The sequence below is a fragment of the Penicillium chrysogenum genome (assembly GCF_028827035.1).
Source record: "Penicillium chrysogenum strain IBT 35668 chromosome Unknown utg000005l_segment0_segment0, whole genome shotgun sequence".
Classification (NCBI taxonomy): Eukaryota; Fungi; Ascomycota; class Eurotiomycetes; order Eurotiales; family Aspergillaceae; genus Penicillium; species Penicillium chrysogenum.
In genome coordinates, this window is record NW_026622753.1 from 4,665,399 (window position 1) to 4,689,858 (window position 24,460).

The 24,460-nt window shown below is 47.7% G+C and overlaps 10 protein-coding genes across 10 annotated transcripts; 7 read left to right on the plus strand and 3 right to left on the minus strand.

Moving 5' to 3' along the window:
• Positions 1 to 22: 22 nt before the first annotated feature.
• Positions 23 to 2,348, plus strand: faa4 (long-chain fatty acid-CoA ligase FAA1; the record flags this gene model as incomplete). Its single annotated transcript, XM_056715910.1, has 6 exons — positions 23 to 459; positions 524 to 549; positions 611 to 994; positions 1,063 to 1,718; positions 1,772 to 2,206; positions 2,259 to 2,348. 6 exons carry the CDS (start codon positions 23 to 25, stop codon positions 2,346 to 2,348), a joined length of 2,028 nt encoding a protein of 675 aa, XP_056563532.1.
• Positions 2,349 to 3,153: 805 nt separating this feature from the next.
• On the plus strand, positions 3,154 to 3,482 carry N7489_010162 (uncharacterized protein; the record flags this gene model as incomplete). The annotated part of the gene is made up of 2 exons (XM_056715911.1): positions 3,154 to 3,167; positions 3,266 to 3,482. 2 exons carry the CDS (start codon positions 3,154 to 3,156, stop codon positions 3,480 to 3,482), a joined length of 231 nt encoding a protein of 76 aa, XP_056563533.1.
• Positions 3,483 to 8,436: 4,954 nt separating this feature from the next.
• N7489_010163 (uncharacterized protein) lies at positions 8,437 to 10,685 on the minus strand (the record flags this gene model as incomplete). Its single annotated transcript, XM_056715912.1, has 4 exons — positions 8,437 to 9,856; positions 9,921 to 10,017; positions 10,081 to 10,130; positions 10,489 to 10,685. 4 exons carry the CDS (start codon positions 10,683 to 10,685, stop codon positions 8,437 to 8,439), a joined length of 1,764 nt encoding a protein of 587 aa, XP_056563534.1.
• A 1,805-nt stretch (positions 10,686 to 12,490) lies between these two features.
• Positions 12,491 to 12,740, plus strand: N7489_010164 (uncharacterized protein; the record flags this gene model as incomplete). The annotated part of the gene is made up of 2 exons (XM_056715913.1): positions 12,491 to 12,575; positions 12,613 to 12,740. The coding sequence occupies 2 exons, from the start codon at positions 12,491 to 12,493 to the stop codon at positions 12,738 to 12,740; spliced, it is 213 nt and encodes a 70-aa protein (XP_056563535.1).
• A 2,484-nt stretch (positions 12,741 to 15,224) lies between these two features.
• Positions 15,225 to 15,464, plus strand: N7489_010165 (uncharacterized protein; the record flags this gene model as incomplete). Its single annotated transcript, XM_056715914.1, has 1 exon — positions 15,225 to 15,464. One exon carries the CDS (start codon positions 15,225 to 15,227, stop codon positions 15,462 to 15,464), a length of 240 nt encoding a protein of 79 aa, XP_056563536.1.
• Positions 15,465 to 15,690: 226 nt separating this feature from the next.
• Positions 15,691 to 16,491, plus strand: N7489_010166 (uncharacterized protein; the record flags this gene model as incomplete). The annotated part of the gene is made up of 3 exons (XM_056715915.1): positions 15,691 to 15,951; positions 15,979 to 16,073; positions 16,386 to 16,491. Coding segments are annotated over 3 exons (462 nt in total), but the record flags the coding sequence as incomplete, so codon positions are not given.
• A 526-nt stretch (positions 16,492 to 17,017) lies between these two features.
• On the minus strand, positions 17,018 to 18,329 carry tif35 (translation initiation factor eIF3 core subunit g). The gene is made up of 4 exons (XM_056715916.1): positions 18,287 to 18,329; positions 17,602 to 18,223; positions 17,345 to 17,516; positions 17,018 to 17,271 (listed from the first exon to the last, which is right to left on the minus strand). The coding sequence occupies exons 1-4, from the start codon at positions 18,301 to 18,303 to the stop codon at positions 17,219 to 17,221; spliced, it is 864 nt and encodes a 287-aa protein (XP_056563538.1). The 5' UTR covers positions 18,304 to 18,329; the 3' UTR covers positions 17,018 to 17,218.
• A 997-nt stretch (positions 18,330 to 19,326) lies between these two features.
• N7489_010168 (uncharacterized protein) lies at positions 19,327 to 19,530 on the plus strand (the record flags this gene model as incomplete). Its single annotated transcript, XM_056715917.1, has 1 exon — positions 19,327 to 19,530. One exon carries the CDS (start codon positions 19,327 to 19,329, stop codon positions 19,528 to 19,530), a length of 204 nt encoding a protein of 67 aa, XP_056563539.1.
• Positions 19,531 to 20,203: 673 nt separating this feature from the next.
• N7489_010169 (uncharacterized protein) lies at positions 20,204 to 20,763 on the minus strand (the record flags this gene model as incomplete). Its single annotated transcript, XM_056715918.1, has 3 exons — positions 20,204 to 20,314; positions 20,348 to 20,606; positions 20,684 to 20,763. 3 exons carry the CDS (start codon positions 20,761 to 20,763, stop codon positions 20,204 to 20,206), a joined length of 450 nt encoding a protein of 149 aa, XP_056563540.1.
• Positions 20,764 to 22,024: 1,261 nt separating this feature from the next.
• N7489_010170 (uncharacterized protein) lies at positions 22,025 to 22,910 on the plus strand (the record flags this gene model as incomplete). The annotated part of the gene is made up of 2 exons (XM_056715919.1): positions 22,025 to 22,181; positions 22,234 to 22,910. 2 exons carry the CDS (start codon positions 22,025 to 22,027, stop codon positions 22,908 to 22,910), a joined length of 834 nt encoding a protein of 277 aa, XP_056563541.1.
• Positions 22,911 to 24,460: the final 1,550 nt, after the last annotated feature.

Below are 24,460 nucleotides of genomic sequence, written 5' to 3' on the forward strand. Positions count from 1 at the left end.
TTGAGCAAGCCGTACAGTCAATATGTCAGTGCAAAACGTCCACATCCAACCGCGCATGGTCAAGAAGGGCCCCTTCTCGGTCGAGGCGCCCGGATATGAGCGCGTCCCCGGTGAGACAATCCCCCGTCGACACCCCAAGGCCAAGGATGGCCTCATTACGACGCTCGAAGGTGTCTCTACCACCTATGAGAATATGCGCCGATCCGCTCAAGTCTTTGGTAACTCCAAAGCTGTCGGCAGTCGCCGACTAATCAAGACCCATGTGGAGAACAAGAAGGTCAAGAAGATCGTGGATGGTGCTGAGCAGGAGGTCGACAAGAAGTGGACCTATTTTGAAATGAGTGGTTACACTTACAAGACCTTCCTCGAATATGAGAAGCTCTGTCTGGAGCTTGGTAGCGGTCTCCGCAAGCTGGGCCTCGAGAAGGGCGGCAGAATCCACCTCTACGGAGCGACGAGGTAAGAGACACACTGCGCCTCCCAAGAGCTTGGAGGTAGGATGACTGACTGAATTGTCTTATAGCGCACACTGGCTGGCTATGTCACACGGTTAGTTTACCCTTATTTTCCTTCGCGACGCCTGAACAAACTCACTAACCTACTATTACAGGCGCTGCGTCTCAGTCCGTGACTATTGTGACCGCATACGATACCCTGGGAGAGGAAGGCCTAAAGCACTCCATCGTTCAAACCGGCAGCACTGCCATCTTCCTCGACCCCAGCCTGCTAAAGTCGCTCATCGGCATCCTTCGCAGCGTGCCCTCAATCAAGCATATTATCTACAACACCGACACGGAAATCGACCAGCAGCTTCTTGATCAGTTACACAGCGAGTTTATCCACATCAATGTGCAGAGCATCGAGGATTTGCGCAAGCAGGGCGAGGAGAACCCCGTGGACCCTGTGCCCCCCCAAGCCGGAGGACCTGTGCTGCATCATGTACACCTCGGGCACAACAGGCCCACCAAAGGGTGTGCCATTGACCCACGCCAACGTGATAGCTGCTAGTAAGCTAGAGAGAACCTCGGTACCACTGTTTATTAAGCTAATGAATCGCAATAGCTGCTGGTGTTCACGCCGTCATCGGTCCTTGTATCAACCACACGGATTCCCTCCTGACCTACCTTCCTCAATCTCACATTTTGGAATTCATGTTCGAGAACCTGTGCCTGTTCTGGGGTGGTACCATGGGATACGGTAACCCCCGAACATTGTCCGACGCCTCTATGCGGAACTGCCTGGGCGACATCAAGGAGTTCAAGCCTACCGTTCTGGTCGGTGTCCCGGCCGTCTGGGAGTCAGTGAAAAAGGGTGTCTTGGCCAACCTAAACAAGGCAAGCTTCCTGGTCAAGGGTATGTTCTGGGGCGCCATGTCAGCCAAGAGTTTCCTCATGTCCACCGGCTTCCCTGGCTCGAACCTGGGTGCCTCGGTACTGGACGCCGTTGTCTTCAAAAAGCTCAAGGAGGCAACCGGAGGCCGACTCCGCGTCGTCATGAACGGTGGTGGCCCAGTCTCCAAGGACACCCAGAGATTTTTGTCAATGGCTATCGCCCCAATGATTAGCGGCTATGGTCTAACCGAGACCTCTGCCATGGGTGCCCTGAACGACCCCTTGGCTTGGAATCCCGATGCCCTGGGTGAGATTCCCGCCTCCATCGAGGTCAAGCTCGTTGACTTCCCCGATGCTGGATACCTGACCTCGAACACCCCCCTCGGGGTGAGATTTTCATCCGCGGTGGCAGTGTGACCACGGGCTACTACGATAATGAGGAAGAGACCAAGGCTGCAATCACTGAGGATGGCTGGTTCATGACCGGTGACATTGGCGAGTTCGATCGCAACGGCCACCTTAACATCATTGATCGCAAGAAGAACCTGGTCAAGACCCTGAACGGTGAGTACATCGCTCTGGAGAAGCTTGAGTCTGTCTACCGCTCGTCTCCGGTGGTTGGCAACATCTGTGTCTACGCTGCCGAGGATCAAGACAAGCCCGTCGCGGTCATCGTCCCCGTCGAGGCGGCACTGAAGAAGGTTGCCCACGAGCACGGCATCAAGGGTGACACCCTCGAGTCCCTCGTTCATGACGAGAAGCTCAACAAAATCGTCTTGCAGCAGCTGCAGGCCGCGGGCCGCGCAGGTGGCCTGCGGGGCATTGAGATTATTAACGGTGTTGTGCTATCCGACGACGAATGGACTCCGCAAAACGTAAGTGATTCTCAAGCTATCTGAAGCTCGAACTTTACTAACAAGGCATTAGGGTTTCATGACTGCTGCGCAAAAGCTCCAGCGCAAGAAGATCCTCAACCGCTACGAGTCCGAAATCGCCAAGGCCTACGGCAAGAAGTAAAAGAAGCGTGTCAAGCTGCTCCTCTTGATTTCTTAGTTTCACGTTCCATTTTCATTTTCATTTTCATTTTCTCTTGTTCTTTTTCCCTGCTGTATTTGCCTGCGCTTTGAGACCCTCTCTGTTATTTTCACTGTCCAATTTATGTTTACATCTCTTTCCGAGTCTTGCTCTTAGTGATATGTTTTTATTTCCGCCACGATGTAAACGACATAGTAATCAATGTGGACATGGACTCCTGGGCATCAGCCAGATTGATTTTCTATCATAATGTACGTATTCAGCCCTGGAGCCTCATCTTATTGTACAGAAAATCTTCTTCGATGGTCCTTAGAATGGAGTCGCTCTAAAAGACAAAAAGTATTAGGAACATGTAGTCACATCGAAGGATCGATAATGTCTCCAAGGACTGCTTAATCCAGCCATCTACTTGCAGCAGACCTGTCATATACACAAAAGTACAAGTACACATGCATGTAGCAGTGCCTCTGTCCAAAGTACCTCGGTACATCACTTGTCAGCCACAGTTACACCACCCCCGCGTAATCCACAAGTACCCGGGGATGTCCAGGTACCTGACAGGACCTAGCGGCGAACAAAAAGACACTCGTTCGAACCCGTCGCACTAGTACAAATCGAAGTAACCATATAGAGTTTGCTAGCCTCAGGTACCAATCAATCCCGTGACCGAAAGTGTAGATACCTGCACGTGACTCTCTCTCATCAAAGTAGCATGCCAAAAGCCAAGTAACACATTGCCCCATTATTATTTCCCCTAAAGACTAGAATACTTTCATTCCCAGTCCAAATGTCTCTCTGGAGGTATGTCACACAGCTGAACCGACCAATCCCCGCATACATCAACGCCCGGACCACGACCAAGGAAAGAGAAAAAAGTCACAAACTAACAAGCTTCATAGCTCCTACCGCGGCCTCACCCCCAAAACCCGGGCCCTGTTCGGTATCGGCGTCATGGCCTGGGCAGGCATCGGACTCTGGACCACACCGCAGGTAGAAAACGCATTGGGCATGCAACCCTCGAAGGAAGAGCAGGATGCGCTGGATCGGAAGTTGGCGGTGCGCGTGTCGCGTGTCGGAGGAGAAGAAGAGAAGACATCGGATAACCGGGCGAACTGAGCAATTGGGGAGTCGACGGAGACAAGACGCGAGAACGGGACTCTGGGAGCTCATGTGATCAATCCATGCGCTGGTGATGGGGATGGACGACGGGGTCTGCTGTCTGGTCGGCTGTGATTATCTACGGGAGTCATGGATGCAGTCTTACGGAACCATGGGCTTGAATGCGACTGGTCAGGAAGGGAGAGGAGAGAGAGAGCCAGTCCGTTGCAAACTACCGGGCTGGTATGGAAGGAAGTCTTTCCCTGGATTATCTTGTTGAGTCAACCTCCCCAAGAAACTCAATTGCAATATTGCGATTGCGATTGCTGCATCGCTGCATTGCTGCAATTCCCTGCGCCCGTGTCCGTGCTCGTGCCCGATGTCCAAACATCCAACTGCCTGCCTACATACCGCACCTGTCTATCAATCCTCTCAGCATATCGGGACTCCGGGATTCAAAAGAGGACCCGGTTCGTCGGGGCCGGAAGGCAACTTACTACGTACCTACACTAGAAAGAGGTCATAGCCAGCAACCTGCCACTACTTCTGTTTGTCTTGTCTTCGCGCGTCCCGCCAAGACAAAAACAACAAACAAAGCAGTGGTCAATGGCCAGTGGCTGACGCCCCCGGCTTCTATGTCTGAGTCTTGATCTGCGCACGTCCCCATCGGAAAGACCACAGGGAATGGCCTGACATTCTTGCTTTACCCTGTCTTTGCCCACGCTCATGCCCACGCCTGTCCGTGCGGCTGCAACGACCCTGGCTCCAACCGCCCTGCTCGCAGCGCAGGAAAGTACTGGCCTGCTGCAGTCAGCGGCCATCTTTCCTGCCTAGCATTACTTGCGAACGTTTTTGTTTATTTTTTTTATTTTTTTTCCTGTCTGGGGCATTGGTTGGGTATTCCTGTGGCTCGGAAGAATTGCTGCGGCCGAGAGGGTGGATCGTTGCTTAGCCTGGTCCGGATCGTGACATGTTGGTTGTTGTAGCGAGGGGCCAATAGAAGTCGATTTTAATTTCCGACCTTTCTATTTTGTCCGATTGGGAAAGTGATGCGATGGGCAGTTGGTCTGGTTGGGATTGGGCTTTGCTGTGGATTTTTTGTTTGAGATGTTGGGATGTCCTGCTTTTGCATTCTTTGATCATGGGTCATAGACTAAGGGTTATTTGGAATATGTATGTCTAGGTTAGCTTCTGTTCTGCTCGTCTCGAATATTTGAATTGATCCCTGATGCGCATTGCTTATACCACAGAATCTTGAATGGGACGTATTAGGGAAGTCATATTCTTCCAATGTAATGGGAAATCTCACCAACACACCTTATATCATAACCTTCTTGGAGCAACAAGGCCTCAAATTGGCATACAATAGTAATCCAGCTCTAAAAGGATCGTTTTGAAACTTAGCTTTATGATATCACTGAAAGTGTAGCACAAGGGACCCTTTTCCTCGAGAGATATCTTGTGCATCCCAAAGATCGACGCTCATCAATTGGGGTAAACAGTCATTTGATCTATACCTAGGTATTGACTCTTCGTCATGCCAGTCTCGATGGATAGATTCTACTATCACTCTATTCATAGATGCTATGATCTCATTCATATACCTGCCCGAAAGAGTTATTTGTTTAAAATATCACCTCGCACAGATCAATTGACCGGTCATGTGCGTTTTATCTATTCCGGGTAAGACAAACCTCGGAGACCGTTGATGTGGGACACGGATATAGACACCATCCTCCCTGGATGGCCGATAATATTGCAAGGCCCCGGGGTAGACAGTTAGGCTGATGCATATCTTAATATGGAAAAAAAACGCTAGGTGCATTAGAATAGAGCCAAATATACATAGAAGCTAGCTCACTAGCTCGTAATGCGTCTAAGACAGCGGTGACGGTTGATATTTGAGCAGCCATGTCATGGACAGGGTTATGCAGCCTAGTGCGGTGGCAAAGTAATAGATCGCGGAGATGTTCATGCAGAGATATCACCATCTCCGTTTCTTAGGCAACAGAGACAGATATCTTACTCGGGTTCATTGGGCTGAATATGAATTATTAAGAACACAGATTGTCTTCTTGGCGTCTTGGCTGAGGACGGATAGGGTTGATTATCATCGTACTGACAACCCAGGGTCCATTACTTCAGGCTTGTGCCTTGCTACTATATCACAGTCTCCTGGTCATTCATACCTGAGCTATAAACTGCATTTCCCGGGGTTTGTTAGGGCATTCTTGGTAGCCAGTAATTTCTGCCTTGAGGATTTTATGCTACTACAACTATACTGGCCCATCTCGCGTTGAGATATCTGGGACTCTAAGCCGGCCCCGGCAACGTGTAATATTTACAGAATTGCAAGAAAGGACAATTGAGAGTGGAAAGTGAGATCGAAGCCAAAGTACATTCTAGACTTTAGTACTCGGTGAAATGAAGCTTGCTAAAGGAGATATGCAAGGAAACGGTTCGTATGCACTGTAAGTTTGCGATCTATCTCACATTGATCTACGTTTTTCCAGATACTACGTTAATTCCATGGAAAGGCTAGAGACGTAGGGAGTTGTCGAGGGCGCAGCGGCAGGGGCCGCAAGGATAATCCGGGATTTGAACTCATCAAACATATCTCTTAGAACAAATTAAACTGAGTACCATATTCTGTATTTGGTATCTAAGTAGATCGTAGATTATCTGCGTAGGAGCAGGAGCCCACAGGATAATGTACCCTACTTGACCGCAACAATAGCAAATATAGCGGTCAAGCTTTAGCACGCCATTTGTTGAGCTCTAATAACATGGGTAACGAAGTAAAGTCATTTTAAGTCAATATGTTCAATCTTAGCAAAAGAGAGTTAAATCATGGGAGTGCTATGTAGACCAGGGCCACATGCAACATATACTTAGTATACAGCGGAAATACCAATGAAGTATGAGAGTGGCAATACCCCAGTAAAGTATGTCAAAGTGCCCATGGATGACCAAAGACCAAATTCGGCGTGTCGATTCAAGCTGTTGAATCAGAAATAAGAAAACCCCAAGCGCCTCCGATTGTCCTTTTGCCTGACTTCCCTTGTACGACGTGCAGAAGTACCTATCCAACCGGTTAGAAGTAAACGGCCAATGATATTGGACCTACCCCAACTGTCTGAGCGTTTTCTTGTCGAGAATACAAATTTATTTATTTCCCTTTTCGGAAGATGTATATATATATATCCATGGATCCTTGTGGCAAGCATATAGTATACCAACGGAACTCAGGACAAGCCGGACTGGAGATTGTTTCAGATTCAAGTCAAAAATAGTCTTCTAACAATAAAAACCTATGCTTTTCTGATCCTCCGTATATCTCTCAAATCTCTTACCGCATACGGATGTAAGGTTACTACCCCGGCCCTTTACAGGGGATGGTATTGACAAGGATCAGAGTGTTTAAAACATCGGAATATGCCGAGGTGCAGGGAGGCTTGGACGATACGAGGATCTCTTAAATAATTTAACTTGACACATGAGCAGATTTACCTAGGTAATTAGGGTAATTAGAAGGATTGGAGTATACATTTTACTATTTACTGTTTACCAAGCATAGAGATCAAATGGTCACACTGAAGCCTGGTTTATTTCATCTGATATACTTAGAGGAATAATATAAATTTCATATTTTATCGCATAGCTAAACAGGGCTGAGCTGACATGTACATCGATGTACATTGTAATGAAGCATCACCTGCACTACTGTCGATCAGGATCTGCATCTAACGATTTCTTACATTTCTTACATTTACATTTCTTACACTTAAGATACATATTAATATTAGAAAGTCAAATCTCAAATCATTTTATATTACTTCCCATGTCTTGTAAAGAAATCTCTGCTGCCTAGCAAGAAAGCAAAATATCGCCCAAACTCAACCTCCAAACCCTACAAACAGACGCTCAATACCTCTAATTGGCTCTAATCTGTTGCTTCATGCATGTTACCGTCTCAATCTGCGAGTACACATGGAAACAGTAACCTTGCTTCGTTTGATTTCACCGAGCCTCCCCAAGTAAAAAAAAAAAAAAGGAAATAAGTAAAACACATCATTAATAGCGCCACATTATGCCCTTTAATCTTGCATGTACTTTCAATGAACTCAACCCAATCATTCCTGCAGCCGGGCAACCCATGCTGCTTACTACGAAGGCATCTGTCTATGTAGTCATCAGACACGAAAAGAGTCCTGGAAGCAAATTACCGGTCCTTGCTTCATGTTTGATTGGATGGAGGGAAACAAAAGAAAATAAGAAAATAAGAAAGGCAAAATAAGGCAAAGGCCGCTTAAGTCCATAGCCATTGAGAACGGGACTAGTAGCCCTGCAATTGATGAAGTCCAGGACCAGGACCGCAGCAAATAACGGTTCCTGGCTATCGAACGCGGGCAAATCGGGGAGTTTGAGTGTTAGACTAGGTGCTACGTCTGGATTGGAGGGGTTTTGATTAGTTTCTGGAAGATTTTGTTCTCGATGAGGTGTCATACTATATTTGGCTTATGATATACTCAGACAATAGTGCCAAATCAACTACGGAGTATCATTATCGAGATGCTATTATCTAGTCAAGTTCAAATCTTAATTAAATCGGTCCTATTCGATCGGACATTCCGTCATTTGCTGAAGACAGTCTTTAATGGCATTCTGTATGCTTCTTTTTCAATGGCCAGACACAGATAATAGAAATGGGACAATATCTCGTGTAATTGGAGAAAGCGAATGAAGAAAGATAAATAATAGATCACAATGAAATAAACCAGAACCACATAGTCCACTAGCAACTAGATGATAAAAAAATAAAAAATAGAACAGCGAATAGAAATGGCCTCATGATCCTGCACGCCGCCCTGCACCAGTGCATAAACCCTTTCCCATTTGATCATAGCTAGATAAAAAAGATAAAACACGAAAAGAAATAATTCAAATAAAGGGACAAAACAAAAGCCACAACCTAAGTGCATAGACTATGCGGATTCTGGATGGGATCGTAACGGCTATAAGTTGAGCAAACGGGGTCATATCCACCAGTACTAGACTGACGGTGTTGGTGGCTGGGAACCCCTGTATAGGTATTATCCTGATAGGGGTCTGATTTGAGGTAAAGGTCGGACTTGATCGTATCCATGGGGTCCATAGTGTCAATCATTGAGTACTCGGGGAATCCAGAAGAAGAGGAAGAGGAGATCAGAGGACTGTCGCTGAGCGGGGAATGATCTGTGACATTCATTTTCCGGTTATCCGGTCTGCCGTAAGAAAGTCCACTTCGATGAGACGTGTCGTACATGAGCATGTGTGAACGACCCGTTTGGCCCAGTCCGTGAGGAATGACACCGCAGCTGTCTCCGCCAGCCCCATCCGGTCCCATACTGCCCGTGCTGCCCCGGCGTCCGTCCTTGTAGTGACCGGGGGAACGTCCGCGGACGACCAGGGGGTGGGAGTGGCGTCGGGCGATCTGTATCCACTCGGTTTCACCTGGGACTGAGCTACCAACCTCAGCGTACAGCTCGACGACCAGATTGTAATATTGTTGCTGGGCGCGGCGCTTGCCATTGTTGGCGGTCGCTTTCTGGAATTGGATCCGTTCGAATACGTGGGATGTTGGGGGTTGGCATGGCTGAGGTGTCCCTGCGTAGGAAGAGCTGTAGTCCATAGATTGCGAGCCAAGGGGGAACCCCGAAAGATTTCCATTAACCGTTGATGTTGCTGTGAATGAAGGCGGAGGTGCAGGCTGAAGAACGACACGACCTGGTTTGCGTTCGGATTGCTTGTCTCGCTTTGGGGTATGTTGGACCAGTTCTCGAGTTTCTCCATATTGACCATTCACAATGGCAGAAATTGCCATCGAAAATCCACGGATTGGTTCAAGGGTCTGGTCAGGATAGCGGATGTATAGAGAAGCAGTCGGAGGCCAAGGATTAAGTCCAAAGCCGCAGGTCACTGCGAAGTAGTTGCGGCGATAGCAAGTCCACTTGCCCTCAGCCGGGAAGGGGCCTCGACCCATTTTCGCTTGGACATCTGGTTTCACTGTCTGATATTGACCACCACACTCTGCAACAATTGTATGAAGAACAGTCGTGTCGTCGAAAGGCGGAGCCTCAACCTGAGGCTGTGAGCGCTGTGAGGACTCCACTATCGGTTGCTGATACATATTATTCTGAGATCGATCCATCCCGCCATCTAAAGTGCGAGGAGTGCCTGGATAGCCATGGCTACGGGAAAGATCGGTCATCCCCAAGGGCAAGCCGATATTTCCGATTCCGCGCTGTAAAGCGTATGAATTGTAGGAATTATTGCGTCCCATGAGCGCAGGAATGGAGTTCAAGCTATGCCCTGAACTCTGCATACCGGTAGGCATTCCAGTCGGCGGTTGACTAGATGAACAAAAGATCAGTCCTGAGTCTCATCCACCGTTTTTCATAGTAGAGCCAAGCTTACAGTGCTGGCACCCGTTGATAGTCTGCCATTCTATCAAAGGGATGCTGAAGCCGAGAGATATGAGGGAAGAGGGGACCAGAAGTGGGCGAAAATGAGTCTTTACACAATTCATCAGTCAAAGGAAGTTCTCTCGGGGAGTTATATAAGAGAGGAGGCTTACCGGGACAAGAGTCTGGAGGAGTCATTGCAAGAGCACTCGAACCAGAGTATCTAAAGTAAGGAACTCAGTAAAAGCTCATAAATCCACGTGCGATCGCCTGGAATTAAAACAGTCCAGAAGATATCATATGAGTCCGGGCGCAGCACGGAAACCATGATGCGTAAAAGACAATGGAAACGGGGGCGAGAGAGGCCAGGACGTCAAGGCACGGTACGAGCTCAGATAAAAAGGACAAAACATCGGAAGAAAGACATGCAGGCAGCAGATTGGTATGGAAGGTACCGAAACAGGCTGGACTGAAGTTCAAGCTGCCCGGACCCGGAGGAAGCGCAGCGACAAGGGGGTCGAGAGGCTGACCGAGTGGAGCGCAAGGGCAAGTCCGAATTGAAAGAATGGAAAATAACTTACTGTAAGTCCTGCATCACAGGCTGCTGTGCGTGGTACCTCACGCCGTTGGTGTCAGGCATGGAGACGAGACCTCCGACTCGCCGGCTGTCGTCTTCGTCCGTTACAAACCCTGTCACATGAGCGTTCATATAGTCACCCTCCGAAGTAACGGGATCGTTCAATGAGAATACCTCCGAGAGGAGTGCTGGGGGATTCATAGGTTAGAGACATGGAAGATATATGGGAGGGAAAAAAAAAAAAAAGAAAAAAGAAAAAGGGAAAAATAGATATAAGCAGGAAAGAATGTCGAATCAACCGCATGACGGAACGAACAGGGAATGGGAAAGAAAAAAAAGAGCGAGGCTTACAGGGATTCATCTTGAGCGTGCTGATGCCAGGTGCCTCGAGGACCCTGAAGCTTTTGGTTAATTGATGTAACACCGGCCAAATCTGTCTGGCGCTTGAGGTCTGGGGTGGCAAGAAGTGAATGTCTAGAATAGCAAAGGTTAGGTAAGGTTGAGAAGAAGTCTGCATAGTCAAATTCCCTCACAGTACTCGATTGATACCTCTGTGTGTTTTTGAGCCTATTGAGGATCACAGGAAAAGATCCCAATACAGCTCGTAGTCTTGGACAATTCTCACGGTAAGAAGTAGTTTGGAGACGGCAAGTAATAAAGCTTGGGGGTGAAGGGAGTAGACAAGTGATAAAGAGCGAAGTATAAATGAAGATAGGAAAGGTAGGATTATAAAGAGGAGCGTGAAGAGCAATACATATGCATGCCTCAGTAGAATTGTGCGTAAAAGGGTCTTTTGGACGTTGACAAGAGGAAGTAGATGAATGTCCGGGAGCCAAAGGAGTGCGTCACTGATTTATAGACATGACTTCCTAATTGGGAAATGTCCCATCAACTTAGGTCATAGGTACAAAAGTACAGGGAAAGAGGAAATCGATCGGGCCAGAATCTATGTTCTTTGCAAAACGAGATCTAAAATGGGAGATTGGGGGAAGGGGGGGGTAAGAAAGAAGATGGCAAAGAAAAGAATTAACCAAAGAAGAATCAACCAAAAAAACCAAAAATCCTAATAATTACAATATAATCGCAATAATAGGCACAGTTCAACGGAGGGGCAAAACAAAAAAAGAAAAGACTAAAAGAAAAACAGAAAAAAGAAAGAAAAAAACAGAACCAGAAGGGGAAAGGAAAAGACAACTGATGTAATCTGGTGTGACAGCCCTGGGAGTGTGAGCAAATAAAAAGCTCTTGTCCCGGGCAGAAGTATCTTGCAGGTATTGCAGAAAAGAAGAGTGCTTCTAATTCTGCAACTCTAACTTGGCACTTGATGATCAAGGTCAAACCAGAACCAGATCTTGGGGAATGATTTCTTTTGACAGGTTGCAGAAAGTATATCGGCCCAGATAAATGAGTAGTTGGGTAAAGTCTGAGGTATTGAGATCGGATGTACGGAGTAGTACGTATGCAATTGATGTTCTTCGGAAATAAGGGAAAGGTTACAATTGATATCTTCTAGTACCTACCTAGGTAATATTCCATGAAGTCCGGTCTATAATATCTAAAGCCGTTCTCGGGATTGTTACCTACTCATCAAGATAGTTTCATTAGCCTACCACTACCCCGGTAATGCTTCAGGGATCTCTAGTAAGGTCTAGCCGAGAGGCGACCTTACCCACGAGTTAGAATCTGCCAGGGACAGTGAAATACGTTGTATTGGGTAAGGCTCCAATGGGTGGCAGCGGGTTTGCGTAGGGGTCCAACCATAATCGGCGAAAGATATCCGGATTATCATTACCTGTTCATGATCTCTTGGGTGGTGGGGTGGGGGAGAAGAAACGAGGAAAGTCTTTTATTTTCTTTTTCTTTTTTGAATGATTTGTATTTTCAAAGTTCTGAATTTGGAATTTTGCCCCCGGTCAAGCGCAAATGGTCCAGGTGCGTATCTCCATAATCAGGAGAGTAGCATCGGATCATCACCGGCCCCAGACAGTTTGATCGTTTTAAGAAGTATGGCATTGGTCAGAACCCATGTTGCGCGCGAGAAGGACCCCGATGCCGACTGCACGGACCGTAAAGGCACGGTACTTACACGTTGTATGTGTTTTCCATTACTGATAAATCCCGGTATCAGATGTCCTAGTGCGAATACCCGGCAGACGGGTTGCTGCAGGAGAGCGAAATAAGATGAAACTAGAAAGGATAGAGGAGATGATCGACCCCCAGGATATGTACCTATGCAGACCCCATGCGGACCCATGACAGAGGTGGTTGATGTATCAGACTTGGAGACGACGGACCAATGACAGTAAAAAAAAGGGAATTAAATATCGGAAATCACCTAATCGGATAGAAAGTCTTAACCGAATTCCGTAATGTTTTTGTTGAAACGTCAGTCGGAGTACTCCGTCCTTTAAGCCGTAGGAGGCTCGAGGCACCAGCAGCGGTTCGTGCATGAAGAAAGTGGATGATCAGGCGATCGACAAGTTCCATTTAGCATGATGCATTGTCCGTAATGGCGGTGCTCACACCGACAGAACTGACTCGTGAGAGCAATAAAAATAACACGTTTAAGATGATGCATACCCAACGAGATCTACTCCACTCTGAGACAGAGAGACCTAGATAAGTCCTGGTAAGCCCGACTTTTCTTCTGCGAAACCGTGCCCTAATTGCAGATGGAGAGTTTCCAATCTCCACCACAGAGGCTAAAGCAGCTCAGTGGGGAATACAATGGTTGCGGTCCGTACCCGGGAGCCTTTTCCAGAACCGAGCGGCACTAGTTCCACCCTTCCGTCGAAGGAAATACCCAGAGGACTGGAGCCATAGCTTCAAAAGATCCCTCTCCCTGAGTGGACCCATTCTGATCGTGTCGACAGAACCGCATGAGTGGCTAAAAGATCGACCATCCCGCAGGAGGCTGGGTGAGATGGCAAGGTGCAGTGAAAAAGCACCCGCAGACTTATGATTGGCTGGGACAAGGTAGTCGATTCGATTTCTTCAGTGGTTATGGCGGGTATGTTGTGCAGCGATTCGGTCCCCACAGGTGTGGCCACAACGACCGTGCTGGTACCGAAATTGGTACTAGGTGCAGGGTTGATTAACCATATCAGGGTAAGAAAGTACCGATCAACGATACAAACTTTGAATCCCACAGTTAAAGGAGGGTGACAATGATATCTTTCCTTTTGACTCTCGGGGTTCTACCCCTTCCCGGGTGACGGTCATGGGGTTTGACACGTGCAGGGGGGGCGGTGAAATGGATACATGAAATTTTACGTATGTAGGCGTATTAGGGAGAGGTACGAGGTACCAGGTACATCCACCTAGAATATTCGATTGGTGGATATATTATGTACACCATACTTCAGTGCTTATAGGGTCTCATATCTCCACATGGATGCTTCAATCTATATTCATCTCAAAGCAAAAAGTTTGAAGGTTAGGCGGCCTTGAAATTAAATCTCAAATCATTTATCATGCATTCCGTACTAATAATGCACCCGAAAGACACCATAGACACTATCAAATCTACCTCTACTCGTGAACCACATGTCACTTTTCGATATATCAACTTTTAACTCTACTTGCTCAAGGGATACCAGTATATGAAGAGCTATATGAGATACGGAAGAGAAACGAGTCAGAAATTGTCCGATACGTGGATACATCCAGGGATCACTGCAGGTACCTCGAAGCCAATGCCAATAATAATTTGACTTTCAGGGAAATGCATGAACCCATCTATGGATTCTATCGACAAGGATTAGCCCCAGAACCCTACAAGTTGGAAAACTCTGAAATTTTGACGTTGCAACTGTCTCAGCCAATCTGCCTTAGAGGTGTCTCTGTTTCGGGCACGTGCCATCGAGTCTGTGCATTCCAAGGTCGACATCTCGAAAATATCTCCCCGTGCAACAATTCTTCCCTGCACGTCAATGGCAAATCAATGCCATGCCCTTCATTGTTGGTTACATTCGGGTGTTCGATCCTTCGACAGGGGGCGCAAAAGCTACTGCTCGGCCTACTAGGCAACGGTCAAGAGCAATATACATCCCGGAGTCGGGATTCCTGACCTAACCGTGTTATTGAAGTATTTACGATTCTTAGATCAACAGAAAATTCGATACTCGAAAAAAAAAGGTCCAGAGGTCATTGGTCGACAATGAGTGTCATTCTAGACTGTTATCCCCCTTGTCTTGCTGCCTCAGCCCCATATGCTTGTTGCTCCAGGATCTTAGGGTGCGACACGCCCAATGGACCCCATATGCCTTCAATGCGTCAATCCTGGTCGATTGGGTCTAGAGTTCAACTTCTCGCATATCGGAGCACATATTCCTAGACAATGATTACCCAGTAAGGAAAGAGTCCTCATATCCGGAGACAATAGCTTTTCTGCCTTGTCAACTGAGACAGATTAGAGTTTTACTTTACCAACGGTCGAATCCTCCAGGGCGTCCCGAGACATCCATCGGGCCATGGATCAACCTAATTCTCTACCATCTTGTACCATGTCAATATGGTACCTAGGTAATACCATATCGAGCTGGCACATTCAATGGCAATGGTACCCTTATGAAATTCTCCTTTTCGGTCAGGGAGATTAAACAGTTCAGGCCTCTATGGCTCCACAATTCCTGATCGTCTGGACACAAGGTTCTGTGATGGGTTACCTGTGTATCACTTCTTCCGAGATTGATGGTTACTTTCAGTGAGAGTAGACCAGAGTACTGGTAGCCTACTGCAATGGGGCTAGATGCCTTGTGGGAAATTAACCAGATCATTTCACCCTGTCTCGACTTCCTTGTCAGCGAAGACAAGAGTTTGCGCCGAGACTGGGATGACTATTGGCAGTTTCCCCACCCTGTCATCCCAAACTTTGATCACCCTGGATCTACAGCCCGCCAGCACAGATCGTATCACGACCACGAAGCTCCCGGCCAAAAAAAGTCCCCAGGTCTGAAGTATCCGACCCTGTCGGCATAGATGGAAAGAAAAGGCAACCAAACAAGGATTAAACTGAAAAGAAGGATGTCTCATTGGCCTGTCGCCCTCCAAAATTCTGGATATGGAGCTTGCAAGGCGACGAATATGCTTTGGACGGCATTGGATGCAGACCAGTGGAGAATCCAACTCATCCAGCGACTCATCCGGCCGTTTTTTTGCCTCCCCGTGGCAATTTCCTACCAGCCCTTGACAACCAAGGAGTAGCTCAGCCAACCCTAAGCCTTGCCGGTGTAGCACGGAGGAAACAGCCAAGAAAAAACTTGCTCATCGGCCGAAACGTTCCCAGCGAAGAACTGCCCTTCTGGTCAAACTCCTCGAGCCAATAGCAAGCGAGTCATGTTGTTTGGCCCCGATATTCCCTGCAATGTCACTAGGACTTCGGAAGGTCACGAACGTCCTTTCACATGTGTTTGGTCGTCAGACTGGAAGGCCGCCGTGGCGGAGTGGGAATGCTAGAACGCTGTGGGTTGGTGAGCGGCTCCGAGGGAGCTAGGGCCAAACCTACAGGGAACAACATCTCGGCCTCTCCGCCACTGTCCACGTAGCCCGTCTTGTCTGTAGGGGAGCATTCGGCGAAAAGCCGGAGCCGTAGGTAAGCTTTTCTCGCCGATTCAAGACTCTTTCCTAAAAGAAACACCGATGCTACGTTATGCAACCCAATCCCGTTACCGGGAAATTTAAACACGACAACTTTTGCCGGCGAGGCTGGGTCTGGCTTTGGCTTGCTGAGATCTAGTGTCGATCTGTACATTGGTACTTTGGTGATTGACCCTGGGATCTGGCATCCGGGTGCCTAGCGACTGCGCGGTAGAGTGAAGCTAGGGTACAATAGGGAAAAGCCCAGGTTGTCTGAGGTCCATTTCCTTCCGATGTCATCTCCACTGTCATGCGAAGATGCAGAAAATTTGATGTCTCAATGCAATCCCTGAAGCCTTCGAATAATCGAACAGTCGAGGCCTGCGACATTTATCTTCCAGATGACAGTCTCGCCGTCGACGGCATGTAGGATTGTTGTCAGTCGAGTCCCGCAACTGGGTACCATTCTGTTTTGGCTTGGAGGGTGGAAGATATGGAAATTTTGTCAAGCTGAAGTCAGCGAGAGAAACCTTGCAAAAAGGAGACTGGTCTTGGCGCCTATGGGCATTCACTGTTATCCGGTAGCAGCTTGAGGCAATTAGAGCTCTTTACTAGGGAAGTTACGCACTAGTATGTCTAGCAGACCCTAAACGCAATCCCAACCCAACTATGACTATCATCTCCGTTCCCATGTTGATCCGCACGAGAAATACAAGTTGATGAACAATAGCAGACTTGTCCATGGATGCTCGTTCTAGGACCTCCCGAGGTCGTCCCTTCGTACAAGCACGTGGTTAGTTTCCCATGGGTGCTTGGGATGTTCCATGGTAGCCGTGAAGCAATTATAGAACAACTACTTCGAGAAGAACCTTGGAAAGGTTATCAAAACGCAAATTGACACTCCTACCGTGGATTTCCAGAAGGTACGGCCGTGAAGCAACAAATAAAACCATCTATAAAGTTCAAAATTTCTCTAAACCATTGCTTTTGTATAGACTGACGAATGCAAGTAACTGACATGCTGGATGTCTTTTTGGGAATCATTATCAACCAGGTCCTACAGTACAAGGAAAAGAGCTTCGGCCCAAAGATAGGCCCGCCTGAGAAGAAGGAAACGTTCCATTCAAAAAGTCGTAAGAGAGAACCGATAAAGAAGTTTAAGTAGTGCGCTTGGCGAACTCGACGCGAAGAATAAGGTGGCGGTAACCGACTAGCAGAAAGACGGGTTAGTACTTGAGGAACTGGTAGAAAGAAAAGCACGAAATGGGGTATTGAAGACATACAGCCATCCACCTTCTCGCAAGCAAGTGCTGCGTCGCCACGGTCCGCATAGCTGATGAAAGCAAAGCCCTTGGCTCTCTGGGTTTCCCGATCCCGTGCAAGGAAGACTCTGGTGACACGACCGAAACGCTCGAAGAGATCCCGCAACTCGTTCTCCTCTGCCAACTCGCTGACCTGTTTGAAAAGTCAGTACCGAACCAAAATAAACGACCCTGACGCCCGTAGAGCCCGTAGAAAGCAGAAAAATGGCAGAACATACGTTTGTAACTCTGAGAGTCGCCAAATCGTCCTTCTCGAAACGACCGCCCATCTTCTCGCCGCCACCAGCACCGCCCTTCCGCATGTGAGGAGGAACGTAGCTGGACTTTCCAGCACCAAGACCACCTGCATCCTCCTCTGCCTCGACACCAGGAGCAGCAGCAGTGCCCTCCTCGACGGGAGCCATGGTGTCCTTGAAGGGACAGCGAGCCGTGAAATGCTCTCCACTGCAAATACGACACTTGACCTTCTTGTCCTTCAACTGGTCCTTCATGCTGCCCTTCTCGCCACCCTCCTTCTCGGCCTCCTTAGCATTAGCCTTCCAGTTGACGCTGGGGCGGAAGATGATGTTCTCGCCGACGGAGGTGGTGTCGAACGAGGGACCGGCGGCGTGGCCCTTCTCGAGACCGAACTTCTCCCATTTGCGGCGTTCGGCGACTTGGGGGTTGACATGTTCGCGGACAACGGTGGTCTTAATTCGGCGGGTGACCTTCACTTTCTTGTTGTCATCATTGTAGCGGTAGGAAATGACGGTCTTGGTGCCGTCCTTGTTCGTGATCACTTCTTGCGGCGGGAGCACGGAGGGGTCATCGAAATCTTCGTCGTCGGCCCAGTCGGCGCGGCTGTAAAATAGAAAGTTTTGTTAGGCGCGTGTTTCTTGTAGGACTGGAACTGCAAATACTCACTTCCCGGTTGGAGACATGGTGTAAGTGATGGCGTTATTACGGCTGCTGAATTTCTGGATTTCTTTCAAAGGCGAATCCGTTGTGGATTTAATAATTTACTGTGGCACAGTTGTGGCTGGTGGCGGGAATCACGTGGCGCGGTGTGTATAGCCCCATCTAAAGTGGTTCCAAGGTTTTTTAACCTCGTCTCTACTAGACTGATACAAGATTGACACCACTCCATTGTTTGCCCAGTGATAAACATGACATTCAACGGGGTCCCGAATACCAACACTCTCTGCAAGCGCTGCTTTCAAAAATATCTAACTTTAAAGGCCCGAACACAGTTCCTTCGGACCAAACCCAATACTTACAGCGGGCAGAGTAGTCATTCGCCCTGATCTCCGGGCTTGTACTTCACCTTGTGTCACTATTTATCATTTAAACTGATCAAGGTTGTGAAACATTCACGGTTAAATGTCTAGATTATTGGGAGATGTTACGTCGGCCTCTCAGAGGGCCGCTCAGAAGCACACCGTTTCGAAGAAGCGCCGGATGGGCGAGCTGGGGGACATCATGGGTGAACAGTCGAACGATAGTGATTGATTTGGCATTCAACCCTCTCAGGCCAACATCCCTCACGAAAACATCCAACCTACACAGCAGGAAAAGGAAAAAGAAAAGGAAGGAAAAAGTCAGCTCCTGACGACTGTCGTATCAAAACAATTTTCACAGAACCCAAATGGGCAGTCCAGGCGCCGAGCTTGATACTGCTAATTTTTTGGGCAGTCTTCTGAAGCTTCAAGGCCAGCTACAAGAATACCGTGGCGTACATAAATATCATTTAGGCCAACGAGACCTGACTGCATTAACCATCCTTGACCTGAGCGCTGAACTTCTTCCTATTCCAGCGATTGCTGAGACTGGGTCACGTCCGAGAGAGATGCAATTTGACAGGTTCTTGAAGCTCCCAAAGGTTCTTCAGCTTGACGAATCGGCATTGCTGCCTGAAACATCGATACACTCACATTCTTGGTCGACTTAGGGGCCATTCAACCCCTATGTCTTCTGGCTCTCAATGCCATGACCGGATTGTTCGACAAGAGACGCTCCCTTCTCTGCCGGTCTCGATGACAAGAGGGGGTCTGGTCAACAAGGTTGATAGCCTTCGCGCTACAGCCAGTTACGACGTTGAAGGTGGGGGCGTTTGGCTAGGAGATCTGATCCGCACACGTCTTGCATCAGAGCCATGCAAGTTGAAGTGAAGCCGGCCGAATCTCGGTTATCTATCCATCCAGTATCCCATGGCGAGATCGTGCCCGGGAGATGATTGCCGACACGATGAATCGTGGGAAACCGAGTGGTTGTGTCATCCATAATTCACTGATTGGATTCCGGTACGTATGCTCCAATCAAGGATATCGATGAGATGATGGACGAGCTGGGAATATGATTGTCTAAGACACTGGGTCTTCTCTTAGGCCAGGGGGCGAGGAGCAATAATTCGGCTGTCCTTCGTTTGCAGAATCTGACACGGGTCTTACTCTGATCCCATCCTCCCCTTCTGTTGGCATAGGACTTGCTCTGATCACATCTTCCTTTTCTGTGCTATCCCATCCAGATGAGTGCTACGATTCCCGATTCCCCGTGGGACTCGCTAGGGGCTGCATTTTGCGTCCTGGATCACCCCCTGCCTTCTTCTTACCCCTAAGTCGGTGGTACAGGCCCGATAGCGCCAGGAAAGAGGTTAACGCCACATCGTTCGACCTTTGCAGCCAAGGGAAGGGTTCAGACATCTCATGGGACTCTCGAAAACCAAATGAAGATTGCCATCGATTCCAACATGCTGATCGTGAGGAGGCTGCTATTCGGGAATTCAGCAACCATCACAATAAGATGAAGATAGTGCTGAAACATTCGACTCGCATGACGACGAATTCAAAAAAACGCAGTCGGTTTAACACCGTACAAGGCACAATCATCGCTTGAGTACCCTTCCGCATTCTCGTCGACGACAAAGGCAGAACCTCCCATATCGTAGGCGTTCCCCTAGACACATCATCCGCATTTTGCCACTCATACGCGTTTACGCAGCTTCCCAGAGGAAATGATAATACTGTGCCTATCAGGCTGCGAAGAGGGCAAAGCTGCTGTAACGATGGCCCGGTAGACGGTAACGAGATCCCACCATGCCCGGGTAGACTTCCAGCCTGCTTCTTGGGGCAGCCAGGTGAAGACTTCGCAGGCTAAGCATACGACCGACTGACTAGCACGCGCGGTGTCAGCAATCTGGTAGAAGTGCTCCTGGGCTGCGACAAGCTTACCAGGATAAGTCGCCTGTCTGTGCCGGGTTTAATGTATGGCCTGTAGGGGCCTCTAGCAGGATGGGGTGGTCGTGCACGCCGCTCCAGTAATCACCCGCCAGGCCCGTTCATAGAGCGAAAACGAATATGTATAGCAAGTGAGCAGGAACGATCTCCATGACCAGCTTTCGGCATAGTGGTTAGTTACCTTAATGAGCGACAGCAGCCTTGAATTGCCATCACTGGCTGAGAGGGGACTCTCGGACTTTTAATAAGGGTTCGATCATCTTGCCAGGGCCTCGATATACAGCTGCCTTCCGAAATAGGTATGGACCATCACAAAACACGAGCCGCTAAGCCATACGCCATCTGCTTTCGAGAAGTCACTCAACAAATTTCTGTTATAACCAGGACCTCTAAACAGAACTATTGTTTAATGCCTGGTATATCAAGCATCCCTGCTCGACGTGACCTATAACTAGATAGCGGTAGCTGTCAGCTCCTTTCTCTCGTTCTCCTCTTACGTACCTTTTGATAGCAATCCATATACATTGTTCTTTGGTACGGATCTCCGTTGTAGCGAGATTTCCAGAACTAGATCACAGATCCTTCATAAGCTCAAACAGATTCCAAGGTTATAGCGTGAGAACTAGCCGAAGTTTTAGCAAAGGGGAAAAAGCTGTATCTTATAAACACCGACTTGTCATTTCTTATTCAGATGCCCCCAATTACAGATCTGCGACAGTGAAAGAATATGCTGGATTGGGGTTGAGTGTAAACTATGTATGGATTGTAATTTTTTTTTTTTTTTTTTTTTTTTTTTTTTTTTTTTTTTTTTGCTATCTCCCTGGATCTCTCATAAAGATGGCAATAATTTCTTGTTCTTAAGCTGCTCGATGTAAGAATCCAAGGAGGTTTTGCTGTTTAATATAGAAGAATGAGGGTTTGCAAGGGGAGTCCGCCGAGAGCGGAAACCAGGGTTATCCTAAATGGACACTAGAACCAGCAACGGCCGCCCAATTAATTCCGTCCGCTTGCGTAAATACCGTCTCCTACATATCTATTCAAAACAAGTCTAAATGGCCTGTTATTTCACTCTTGAGCGCGCACCGTCCGCGGATCTCCATCACCGTTATAAACAATCCATTACCTTTCTTCAGCACTAGCCATGGTGCCGCGACCATTCGTTTTCTTGTTAACGGTGACGGCGTTACTATGCAGTCTGTTTTACTTTTCCGTGGGCTTGGGAAATTTCTCGGTCAGAAATACCTCGCAGTGCGTTGTCTTTTATTTTGCGAAAACCTCATTTTGAAAACTGACCATTTGCAGGGAATACTCGGCGCTGCCGGTCGATAATGGGTTCACCTTTATCCAAGACCTTTACAGACCCTACATACACCCAATAGACGCCCTAGAATTCGATGATCAGAATGGAAAAACTTACTCATTACCACAAATGCCGAGGTTTACGAAGCCACTGAGAGAGAAAATCCTTATTCTGGATGTTGACACCCGCCCACTTGATGGACCAGGTGAACTTTTGAATGGGACCCGACTGAATACGACAAGCGCTCACCATAACACAATTGGTAGACTAAGCCACTACATTTATGGTAGGTCTCTGCTATGTATTTTCGTTACCAATCCGATAACTGACCATTGTAGCTACAATCCATGGCTATGATTACAAACTCATTCAGGCCTCTAGCCCTAAGGGTCTTCATGGCACATGGAGCAAAGTAACGGCGATGAAGGAAGCCCTCAAATATCACGAATTTGTCATTTTCCTCGACGGGGATGCTATGGTTCGCCATCCGCACCTTCCCATGGAATGGCTTTTCAACTACTGGGATATAACGCCCGATACACTCGTCGCCATGGCACTCGACCCAGACGAACCACAAAATCGGGACGCGAAAGGAAAAACACTCCTCAACACTGGCTTCATTATTGGACAGAGAGACCCCAGGACGCAGGAGCTTTTTGAAGCGTGGGAATCATGTCCTACCGATATGCGATATCCCGACTGCTCTAAATGGAGTCAGCAATGGTCGCATGAACAAGCTGCCTTCGGAAATCATCTTCGGTATGACACTGCGCTGCAAGGAGGAATAAAAACTCTTTCATGCGCCGAGGCGAATGGATACCCTGAGATGGCTAAAACAAACTGCACCGGGGAGTTTATTCGGCACTATTGGATTTTTAAGGATTTGCTGCCGGCTGCTGTTGAAAGCTCGATTACACAGTATTTCCTACCCAGAGTGCAAGGGCTCTTTCACCAAAACTTTGCCAGCGTGGTGCTCAACATAAGCGATTCCGTTGTCTCTAGTATTAAGGAATGATGGTGGTACATTCACAGCCGCCTTGGAAATATATGTATGCAGAACTTCACAGGTCTACCGTTTACATCCTACAAAGAGTTTCCTGACTGTTGTCATTCTCTTCGGCGGTCTCACTCTTCTGAACAAGGACCCCTCGATCCCAACAAAACCAAAGAAAGCAAACATTACATGTTCTATCTTGTATCCTGGCGTGCGCACTTTCTTTCCACCCCTTCATTCTAAATTTCGAGCCTCTGCATTTGTAAGTGAGATTTCTCCAGTCCAAATAACGGCCTTGAGGCTTTAGCAAAATCAATGTTCTAGTCTAAAATATACTGAATCTGCCTCTCAATTCACAAACAGATATCCCTCTTCATTATGAAGACAAATTGAGATTGATACTCAATCACGTACCATTTGAATCAATTTAAATCGCAGCCTTGGCCAACAAAGCATGTTGGCGCTTCGACAAGTCCAGCCGGTACCAGCGGCCTGCACTGAGAATCACAGGCTTGAACGAATAATTTACGACTCTCAGAAGTCTCGAGTCAATACAGCAGAAATATTTCATGCTTACTTGCAGCTTGTGGGAAAGGGAAAGCCCAAATACAAAGCATACAATCCGTCCAAACATGATTTCGCGGCACAAAAGCGACAGAGCAAAGAGAACACAAACCTCCTATCCAATCGACGCTTGCCTCGAATCCTTCAATTGGACAATCAACCAACATTTCCAACAGTTTATAGCCAAAGCAGTCCGCCGGCACGCCTGAGGGGACTGACACGCCAAATTATTCGGATGCCCCATGACTACAAACAGCTTTTACCTCGTGTCTGCGATGTGTTTGATCCTAGGAGCGGGGTGTGATTCCATGGGCCTTTTCAATTTATACGCCCAAAGCCCAAGATTATGCAATAATTATGTGGGAATTTTGCTATAATATGTACATGCACAGTAGAAATATATTCCTAGTGGAACCAATCTCGAGGTATCAATTGACTTGGAAACCCCTACTCCCATCTTGTTCAATATCCCCAGACAGGGAATGTCGGGATAGATCCATTCTATTAGAGGTAACTTTGTTGAAAGATTGGTGATGAGGGTCCGAGAATAGATACAATAACTGGACAAATGAGAGATTCTGGCGAGTTACTGTTAGGGACAGGGAACTGTTATTTATGTTTGTTTCTCATGGCCCTAGTGGCAATAAATCCTCAGAGTATGAGCCTTGGTGCGAATCATAGATCGTTCTGATGAGATGTGAGGATCAAAAGGGAAGAACGCCAAGCCGATGTATGAGAGCAGACGAATGAGAAACGCGCGAGGGTAGATTGAGGTTGCCGAAGTGATTCAGGAAACCCTTAAAACAACCTCAAGCCTGAGCATTTCGATGAATTCAACTGAATTCATCCATTTCCTTTCCTTTCTTGAAATGATATACTCGTGACATCGCCCACCCAGATTGGATCTATTGAACACAAAATCAAACCCCCCTCAAAGCCTCCTCAGTCCAAACCCACAACCTCTCCGCAAGCGCATCATCCCTCGCCGTCAAATTAAGCTTCCCATC

What these genes read in the sequence shown, in the direction of transcription:
- tif35 (XM_056715916.1), bottom strand. An exon ending in CGACTCTCAGAGTTACAAAC is followed by an intron (nt 17,517 to 17,601) that starts GTATGTTCTGCC and finishes CTTTTCAAACAG; the next exon opens with GTCAGCGAGTTGGCAGAGGA. An exon ending in TTGCGAGAAGGTGGATGGCT is followed by an intron (nt 17,272 to 17,344) that starts GTATGTCTTCAA and finishes TCTTTCTGCTAG; the next exon opens with TCGGTTACCGCCACCTTATT.